Source organism: Alosa pseudoharengus, unplaced genomic scaffold, assembly GCF_046254945.1.
Source record: "Alosa pseudoharengus isolate Yale_2024_CS ecotype anadromous, Long Island Sound unplaced genomic scaffold, YU_APseudo_1.1 YU_APseudo_1.1_scf_22, whole genome shotgun sequence".
NCBI lineage: Eukaryota > Metazoa > Chordata > Actinopteri > Clupeiformes > Clupeidae > Alosa > Alosa pseudoharengus.
Window position 1 is genome coordinate 24,993,085 of NW_027468680.1, and position 10,460 is coordinate 25,003,544.

The following is a 10,460-nucleotide window of genomic DNA, read 5'->3' on the forward strand; positions in this document are numbered from 1 at the left end:
CAAAATGGACATGGAGGCCCATCCTCCCCCCCCCCCCCCCACCGCACGCAAAGCCTATATATATAGTATAGTATATATATGCAACTGCAGTATTGCACTGTCAAAATGTTGTATTTATATAAACTGTGGGTGAACTTAAACTGTATGGCTATGCGGTGGTTCCTGTAGGCTTTGCGTGCGGTGGGGGGGGGGGATGGGCCTCCATGTCCATTTTGCTTGGGGCCCCCAAATTCCTTGAAACGGCCCTGCTTATGTGCAGCATGATCAACAGTGTAGTGGGGCTACAATTTCAAGTGCAAGTGCCATAAGAAATATTCACAACATAAAACATTCCCTATTCCAGCTATGAGAACAGTGTTTAAAGTTTGTTTTTAATTAGAAATAGTGGAGGTACATTTCTCTATATGTTTAAAGTGTTCTGCTGTGAATAATGTTTTAAGTCATGTCTAGCATATACCTGTGAATCAGTGGAGCTATGACCTTTAAAAAGACCTATCAAGACATGCAGGCATGTTCAATAGAGTCATCAGCACTCTTCTGAAGCTTCCTCTGCAGGGGCATGCTCAACAGAGTCATCAGCACTCTTATGAAGCTTCCTCTGGGGCATGTTCAACAGAGTCATCAGCACTCTTATGAAGCTTCCTCTGCAGGGGCATGTTCAACAGAGTCATCAGAACTTTTGTGAAGCTTCCTCTGCTAGAGGATGTAGTTCAGCTCTGTCCTCATAGCCTACTATTCACGATTTTCATCAGCACCAATAATTCTCTTGCCAAAAACAGTGTGATGTTTTGGCTTTTTCTCTTAGTGTTCCCTTCAGCCAGGGTACATGCTCTGAGCTTCAACCTGACTCCAAGTGATGCCATACGTCAGATCGGATCCTCATTCAAGCTTAATTGCCAAATCGATGACAAAAATTATGATAACATGTTCTTCTTTAAATTTCTTCCTGGACATGGCTTCAATCTCATGGCCTATTCATACCAAGCTGGATACGTGGACCAAGAGCCTGACTTTAAGAAGGGCTTTGAATTTGAGCGCCCGACAGCATCAGAGCTAAAGCTGAACATCCAAAGTGTTAAAGTAGAGGACGCGACGACGTACTTCTGCTCTGCTAGATACGGGCACACTGAAGCAGGTGTGTGACGCAGCCACACAACAACCGGCACCAAAAACCCCCCACAGACTCAACCACATCACACACACACACACACACACACACACAGGGACAGAGAGAGAGAGAGAGAGATACACACACACACACACACACACACACACACACACTGGTCATCTCCACCCTTCCTCAGACACAGTGAGCTCTCATCTGCAGGGGTTTGTCTACGGGGAACCGTTTCAGAAGATCATGCTCCGGCTGCTTCTCTGGGGTGGACTGGTGCTGCTGAGTTGCACTGAGGGTAATGGATAGAGGACAGGCAATAGTGATCTATGCATATACTCAGCTTCATTGCTATATTCATAGGAGCTGTTGATTTTTAGATTTTTCTGCATATGCAAATATAGAATATTTTGAAGACATTCTGATGCAGGATTGTAGGCAAATAAGTGCTTTGTAATCCTAATCCACACTATAACATTTTCCTCTTCTAAACTCCTCTGTAGTTGTCTGTGGACTCACAATAGACCAGTCACCCAGCGATATGACTGTCCATCCTGGACACAGCAATCTGCGACTGAACTGCAGCATGTCTGGCATGGGCAGCTATACCATGCTGTGGTACAGGCAACGTGGCTATGGCGCAGCAGTAGAATTCCTTATGAAAGAACATGAGTCTCCTACTGAGCATTTTGAAGTTAGCTTAGTCAAGGAATCGTTCAGCCTGCAGATCTCCAATGTAACCCGAGAGGACAGCGGCACCTACTACTGTGCTGCAAGTCACAGTGCAGCAGGCTGCGTGTGCTTCCATACAAGAAGCTTCTGCCTGCTGCTGTGTGAAGAGAGATCACACGTAACTCATCAAGCCCAGCTTCCATTTCCGTTGCTCAAACACGGAAAACAAGAGAGTAATCTACAGTTTCCAATTAATTGCATTTGCTTAATCAGATGTCACAGCGTCAAGGTTATTCTTTTATTAATCACCAAACTATCAAATTGCACTGCACTGTGTGTTCTTTAGGGGGTGCTGTTTCCTAAGTTTAAGTGACAACCAGGTCTCCAGAAGGCAAAGCAATATTGTTCAGTGAAATCAGTCGATTGCAAACAGGATGGCAAGGAAGGCATGTCACTGCATTCTTCTTCAGTTTCTCCTCATAAATCTTTGTAAGTACGAAGATGGACGCTTCCCTTTCTCCAGCATTCAGACAACTGATAGTCACCTACGCCCATTTGAAAATATGCTAATTAACAACCAATTTTAAAGCTGAAATGTATGTTTCCACAGGGTCGGAGGTGTCAGGGTCCAGTAAGCCTGACTCCTATAGCCCCACCCAGGTTATGAAGGATTTGTTGGTCAAGCCTGGACAGAGCATGTCCATCAGCTGCTCCATTAAAGACATGGTGAGCTATACCTTGTCATGGTACAGACAGCACGTCTGGGGACGGACCTTGGACTATATTGTGGATGAAGCAGGTAACTTCCAAGGCAGTGAACTGCGCTCTCGATTTATGGTCATCTACACACCCAAGCAGGACCTGATGATCCTAAAGGTGTCCCAGCTAGAGCAAAGCGACTCTGCACAGTACTACTGCGCTACAGGGCACCTTACTGCAGAGCCCTCAAACGCTGCACAAAAACTAGACGTAGGGAGTGGGAGTGGCGTTTTTAGAGATGAGTGTGTATGTATTGTATGTATGTTAGTGTATGAGAGAGGGAAAGAGAGAGCTGAGCAGCAGATCAACACACCAATATCAGACATCGAAGACAACTGCAAGAGATGCATAACACATGTTTTGGTATTTCTATGTATGACAGCATACATTTACACAATGCAGTCATAACTCTTCTACTGTTGACAAGTAAGTCCTTTTTGTAATAGATTGAATAAAAATGATAAAGAGTGTCACACAAATACCATGTTTTAAAATCAACCTTGGATTTTCATTTTCATTTGAAGGTACATCTCAAGGTACATCTCAAAAAATAAGTATCATTCAGGAACCTCTGGCTTTACTGTCACAGAAAGGATCCCCAAATGCAACACTTCGATGTGACCACAATGATTCAGAATACTACAGATTAGCATGGTATAAACAGGAGGGAAGCAGCCCGATATTACACATGCTGGCATTCTCTCCTGGAGCAACCATAGCGGAAATTGAGCCTCCGTTTGACAAAGCTAAATATGAAGTAACCCGTGAATTTGTGAAGACCTCTACTTTGGTGATTAAGAACCTGGAGGCTGCAGACGCAGCTGTGTACTACTGTGCCCCCAGTTCAACACACTGACTCACGTGAGCACCCCAGCTGAACAACAACCTCCAGCTGAAGTGCAGAGCCAGGCGGAGGGCTGATGGTGGAGTGGGGCTGGGGGTGGGGGTGGGTCTGGGATTGGGAGTGGGCCAGCAAGGAGTTGTAGTAAGACATTATGCTTCTAACCTCTGCTCAGTCAGAACAGGTTTTGTACACAGTCACTAGTGCTGTGTGTGTGTGTGTGTGTGTGTGTGTGGGGAGAACCAAAAGAATATGATATACTATTTTATAAAAGTGTCATATGATTTTGTGCAAAAGAATAATCATGTCATAGAATGCTGGTTAATAATAATAATAATAATAATAATAATAATACATTTTATTAACGCACTTCATATCAACTCAATGACCTCAAAGTGCTATAGTGGTTATATAAGTTTAAGCATCAACCCAAATCAAATCAAACACACCACCATGCCAGTGTGAGCACTGGTATCAGCACTCTCAACAGAACCAGAAACCTTCAGGGAAACAGAGGTCACTGGTAGTCCCCTCAGAGGAATGTTTTCTACAAGGTATCTGACTTGTAAAACCAAGAGGTAGAACACAGACATGAGGCCATCTCACGCATGGCAACAAGTAGATAGATAGATAGATAGATAGATAGATAGATACTTTATTGATCCCCAGGGGAAATTCAAGGTCTCAGTAGCATACAGACATCACACACACATTGACTAACAGCAGAAAAAAGTATATAATATAAAAAACACAACTACGCAAAAAGGACAGTAGAAGATAAAGAATATGCTAATATGAAATACAAATTATACTAAATACACTTAATCTAAATCAATTCTAAAAACAGTATCCACATTGTGGGTGATTAATCAAGAGGCGCTTGCAATGACTGAGGCAGGGACTGAGCCTGTGATTCTCTGTGCATATAAGGTAAGGTGCTCTGTGTGAGTGAGTGTCATGGTGATGGTGCAAATGATTAAGTCCAACAGTGCAACAGTGCAAGAATAAAGTCTAGAGACCAGCATAAAATAAATATGGACATATCAGCGAGTAGGCAAGGTAATATATCCAATGATGTCCAATGACATCAGTTCACTCATGACTCATGATGTCCAATGACATCAGTTCACAAATGACACTCAAGTGGAGATCAGTGAGTGACTACATACTGTAGGCTTATGTACAGGATAATGCAGGCTGATAGGGAAAGAGAGCAAAGGCAAGGTTGTGTCCTGTGTTCAAGTGTCAGTGGGTCTCATCATTACAATGTGGAAGATCTTCGTGTTGGTGTCTCTTCTTTTCAGTAAGAAACAACTCAGTATTTAATTTAGCTTGAAAACATAATCTTGCAAAGTAGTAATCCATTATATAAAGATTATTTTAAGACTATATGAAAATACAAATTGTTAAATATTCTATTCCCACACAGGTTCCACAGTTGGTGTAAATGTTTGGCAAGAGCCACAGAACTCAGTCATAACATTAAAAACCAAATCATTGGCTCTGAACTGTAATATTGACGACAACAACTATTTACGTATGATGTGGTACAGACAGCAGAGCAACGGGGAGCTGGAACTCATTGCTTTTTCATTTGGTAAAGATAGTGGCACTATAGAAGAACCATTTAAGGACAAGGACAAATACACACTTACCCGCAGTGAGGTGTTAAAGTCCTCCCTGAATATCACGGCTATGGAGATGGGAGACTCTGCAATATACTTCTGTGCTACCAGTAGTGCACAGTGACACAGTTCAGCATCTCAACAGCACAACAACCTCATCATAGCAGAGATGATATGATCTGCCATTCATTAATCTAGTCTGCCCTCTGATGTCTCAACAAAGTAACACCTGCAATATTGCCATTTTAATATTCAACCCATGCAGGACTGTCTGTGACTCCCTTAACCGACTAGTTACACTTCCTGTATTTAAGGCAACACAATGCAGTTTTTTAGCTTAGAATAACAACTTCAAACAAATGCTGATGCTAAACTGACTTAAAGTACAGAGAATGAAGACTCTGACTGCCAAAACGCAACCCAGTGCTAAATGGTGTTGATAATTGATGACAAGGAGCATAGATATCAATTCTTCCATTGTGGTCCATCAACACAATTAACAATGCAACCATGCAAACAGGGGGTAGGCTTTTGGGGGGCTATAACTTTGATACCGTTCCTTTATATTTGCTAACTGAATGACCCTCTTATTTGTTCATTATATCATTCATTATATTTCCCTCCACAATAACATGAATGAGGATAGGACCATTTTTTCAGTGAATATTGCAAAGAAAGGAAAGCAATGCTCATACAGACTCTTGACTTGCAAATACACTTTAAAACTGTTCCGAAAAAAAGAAAGATGAGTTGGCCTACACAGCAAAATAGAACCCAGGGTGTCAACCACAATATCACTTTCCTCCTTCAAGAGGACGACATTAAGCTACCTATCTATTACCTGATCTGTACTGCCAGCTAGTAGTGATGATCATGTGATCAAGCACTCGATTTGTTGAGTACAGTGCAGGGACAGAAGCCATCGGGGGCAAAGGCAAAAAGAAAAGCTACGAGGCACGCTAGCTCTCATTGGCTTTTACACCGGCAGAATGCAGCAGATCTCTTTGTTGCTCTGCCTTCTCATCAGTGCAGGTAAGGAGGCATTTGTAGGAGCTCTTTCTGAACAGTACTGGACTGTGAGTTAATATTACTACTTTCTTTGTTAGTATCATCCTTTTTGTAATATTTATTCAGGAGTTGTACGATGTATGATGTCATAATTGAAAGTTGTTTCTGTCTGTTGTCACACAGGGTCCACTTTTGGAGTAAATATTCACCAAAATCCCCACATTTCATTACTACCCATAAACAAATCTGTGACCCTGGACTGTCAGCATGATGATACAAGTCATTACAGGCTGTTCTGGTACAGACAGCAGAACTATGGACAATTAAACATGATTGGTTATTCTCTTAATAAAGATGATACACAAATAGAGAAACCTTTTAAAAGTTCAAAATACACATTCACTCGTCCGGACGTGTTGAACTCCTTGCTGGTGATTAATGATCTAGTATCTGCAGACTCTGCCACATACTTCTGTGCTACCAGTAGTGCACAGTGACACTGTTCATCATGTCAACTGCACAACAACCTCATCATAGCAGAGATGATAAGATGTGCCATTCATTAATCTAGTCTGCCCTCTGATGTCTCAACAAAGTAACACCTGCAATATTGCCATTTTAATATTTAACCCATGCAGGACTGTCTGTGACTGTCTTAACTGCCTAGTTACACTTCATGTATTTAAAGCAACACAATGCAGTTTTTAGCTTAGAATAACAACTTCAAACAAATGCTGATGCTAAACTAACTTAAAGTACAGATTTCATCATTTTTTGACTAACCTTTGACCGTCTACCCAGTGCTAAATGGTGTTGAATATTGACGCCAAGGAGCATAGATATCAATTCTTCCATTGTGTCCATTAACACAATTAACAATGCAACCATGCAAACAGGGGGTAGGCCTTTGGGGGACTATAACTTTGATACTGCACCTTGATATTTGCTAACTGAATGACCCTCTTATTTGTTCATTATATCATTCATTATGACAGAATGGTGTCAGCATATACATGATAACCATGGACCAGAGCATTATGCCAGCTCTGTGGCATTATGCAGTGAATCACCATCAACTTTTTAAACCTAAATGAAAACAAGATAGAAGTTATTTGGAAAGTACAGAGTGTGATACAATATGATTTAATATTTGAAATATCATCACACATAAAATGTGACAAAGTGACAAATCCAGAGGTTATCATACATCATTTGTGTCTCATTTCACACATACAGTACATACAAATATATTTTCCCTCAATAACATGAATGAGGATAGGACCATTTTTTCACTGAATATTGCAAAGAAAGGAAACCAATGCTCATACAGACATACACTTTAAAACTGTTCCGAAAAAAAGAAAGATGAGTTGGCCTACACAGCAAAATAGAACCCAGGGTGTCAACCACAATATCACTTTCCTCCTTCAAGAGGACAACATGAAGCTACCTGTCTATTACCTGATCTGTACTGCCTGCTAGTCGTGATGATCATGTGATCAAGCACTCGATTTGTTGAGTACAGTGCAGGGACAGAAGCCATCGGGGGCAAAGGCAAAAGAAAAGCTACTTGGCACGCTAGCTCTCATTGGCTTTTACACCGGCAGAATGCAGCAGATCTCTTTTTTGCTCTGCCTTCTCATCAGTGCAGGTAAGGAGGCATTTGCAGGTAGAGCTCTTTCTGAACAGTACTGGACTGTGAGTTAATATTACTAGACTTTCCTTGCTAGTATCATCCTTTTTGTAATATTTATTCAGGAGTTGTATGATGTATGATGTATGATGTCATAATTGAAAGTTGTTTCTGTCTGTTGTTACACAGGGTCCACCTTTGGAGTAAATATTCAACAATATCCCCCAATTTCATTATTACCCATAAACAAATCTGTGAGCCTGGACTGTCATCATTATGAAAAAACTCATTTAAATCTCTTCTGGTACAGACAGAAGACAAATGCAGAACTGAACTTGATTGGTTATTCTGTTGGGAAAGATAATGCACAAATAGAGCAACCTTTTCATGATTCTAAATACAAACTCACTCGTCCAGATGTGTTGAACTCTTCACTGGTGATTAAGGAGCTAGTATCTGCAGACTCTGCAATATACTTCTGTGCTACCAGTATTGCACAGTGACACAGTTCAGCATCTCAACAGCACAACAACCTCATCATAGCAGAGATGATATGATCTGCCATTCATTAATCTAGTCTGCCCTCTGATGTCTCAACAAAGTAACACCTGCAATATTGCCATTTTAATATTCAACCCATGCAGGACTGTCTGTGACTCCCTTAACCGACTAGTTACACTTCCTGTATTTAAAGCAACACAATGCAGTTTTTAGCTTAGAATAACAACTTCAAACAAATGCTGATGCTAAACTAACTTAAAGTACAGAGAATGAAGTCTCTGACTTTGCCAAAACGTAATGGGAACACTTGATATTGCACTATGCAACTTTGTTGACCACGAAGGATCATCATTCTTTTCATCATTTTTTGACCAACTGTTGACCGTCTACCCAGTGCTAAATGGTGTTGAATATTGACGCCAAGGAGCATAGGTATCAAGTCTTCCCTTGTGTCCATTAACAAAATTAACAATGCAACCATGCAAACAGGGGGTAGGCCTTTGGGGGACTATAACTTTGATACTGCACCTTGATATTTGCTAACTGAATGACCCTCTTATTTGTTCATTATATCATTCATTATGACAGAATGGTGTCAGCATATACATGATAACCATGGACCAGAGCATTATGCCAGCTCTGTGACATCATGCAGTGAATCACCATCAACTTTTTAAACCTAAATGAAAACAAGATAGATGAGGATAGGACCATTTTTTCAGTGAATATTGCAAAGAAAGGAAAGCAATGCTCATACAGACTCTTGACTTCCGAATACACTTTAAAACTGTTCCGAAAAAAAGAAAGATGAGTTGGCCTACACAACAAAATAGAACCCAGGGTGTCAACCACAATATTACTTCAAGAGGACAACATGAAGCTACCTGTCTATTACCTGATCTGTACTGCCTGCTAGTAGTGATGATCATGTGATCAAGCACTCGATTTGTTGAGTACAGTGCAGGGACAGAAGCCATCGGGGGCAAAGGCAAAAAGAAAAGCTACGTGGCACGCTAGCTCTCATTGGCTTTTACACCGGCAGAATGCAGCAGATCTCTTTGTTGCTCTGCCTTCTCATCAGTGCAGGTAAGGAGGCAATTGCAGGTAGAGCTCTTTCTGAACAGTACTGGGCTGTGAGTTAATATTACTAGACTTTCTTTGTTAGTATCATCCTTTTTGTAATATTTATTCAGGAGTTGTACGATGTATGATGTATGATGTCATAATTGAAAGTTGTTTCTGTCTGTTGTCACACAGGCTCCACTTTTGGAGTAAATATTCAACAGCGTCCCCCAATTTCATTAATACCCATAAACAAATCTGTGACCCTGGACTGTCAGCATGACGATACAACTCATTACAACCTGTTCTGGTACAGACAGAAGACAAATGGAGAACTAAGCATGATTGGTTATTCTCTTAATAAAAATAATGCACTCATAGAGAAACCTTTTAATAGTTCAAAATACAAACTCACTCGTCCGGACGTGTTGAACTCCTCACTGGTGATTAATGATCTAGTATCTGCAGACTCTGCCACATACTTCTGTGCTACCAGTATTGCACAATGACACAGTTCAGCATGCCAACCGCACAACAACCTCATCACAGCTGAGAGAGATGATATCTCTCATATTATCCTGACACGATGTGCACTAGTATGTCTGTAAACTAGTTAGCCTTACCCAAATCATTGATTTTAATATAAGTTGCATCTTGTAGCATATCTTGTAGGATGAACTCACTGTAGGTATGCATGTTAATTTAACTTTGGGCTTCACTCTGATCAGGGCAGAGGAAACCATGTGATTTTCACCAGCAGCCTTCACTGAATCTGATCATGAGAAGGAGACCATAAAAAGTCTTTACGGATATTTTCAAGTGTCACAAATGTGGGATGTCTCCAGCTTTTATTGTCGTCATATCTTCCAGTGGACATCAATAATAATCCAGTATGCATAAACACAGGACAGATGCAACTGATATGTTTTGTTACTTTCTTCTGTAATGTCATGTATTGTTACCTTTTTTCATCTGTTATCCGAGTAACTTTTGCTTTCAAATGCTTCTCTTAATTGTACCCTGTTATTGCATCCTAATCTTCTTTTGCTATCCTACTCTTCTTTAAGGACATGCCACTGTGAATGATAGCAGCTCATAACGGATCATTTCCACTCATGGTGACTGTGTCAGATCTCATGTGGCATGCTGGTGTCATGTGATCAAGCAGGCTATACTGTATGTGGACTGCAATGCAGAGGAAACAGGTGAGCAGAGCAGAGGCAAAAGGAGAGACACATACAGTAT

General features: G+C 40.9%; 1 protein-coding gene and 1 long non-coding RNA gene across 2 annotated transcripts; both read left to right on the forward strand.

The window, feature by feature from the left end:
- Positions 1–604: 604 nt before the first annotated feature.
- Positions 605–3,428, forward strand: LOC143138948 (limbic system-associated membrane protein-like). The gene is made up of 5 exons (XM_076299445.1): positions 605–1,135; positions 1,618–2,019; positions 2,133–2,275; positions 2,397–2,971; positions 3,070–3,428. The coding sequence occupies exons 1-3, from the start codon at positions 655–657 to the stop codon at positions 2,147–2,149; spliced, it is 900 nt and encodes a 299-aa protein (XP_076155560.1). The 5' UTR covers positions 605–654; the 3' UTR covers positions 2,150–2,275; positions 2,397–2,971; positions 3,070–3,428.
- A 352-nt stretch (positions 3,429–3,780) lies between these two features.
- On the forward strand, positions 3,781–7,627 carry LOC143138952 (uncharacterized). Its single transcript, XR_012990308.1, has 3 exons — positions 3,781–4,689; positions 4,816–6,043; positions 6,203–7,627. It is a non-coding gene; the product is annotated as an uncharacterized LOC143138952 (long non-coding RNA).
- Positions 7,628–10,460: the final 2,833 nt, after the last annotated feature.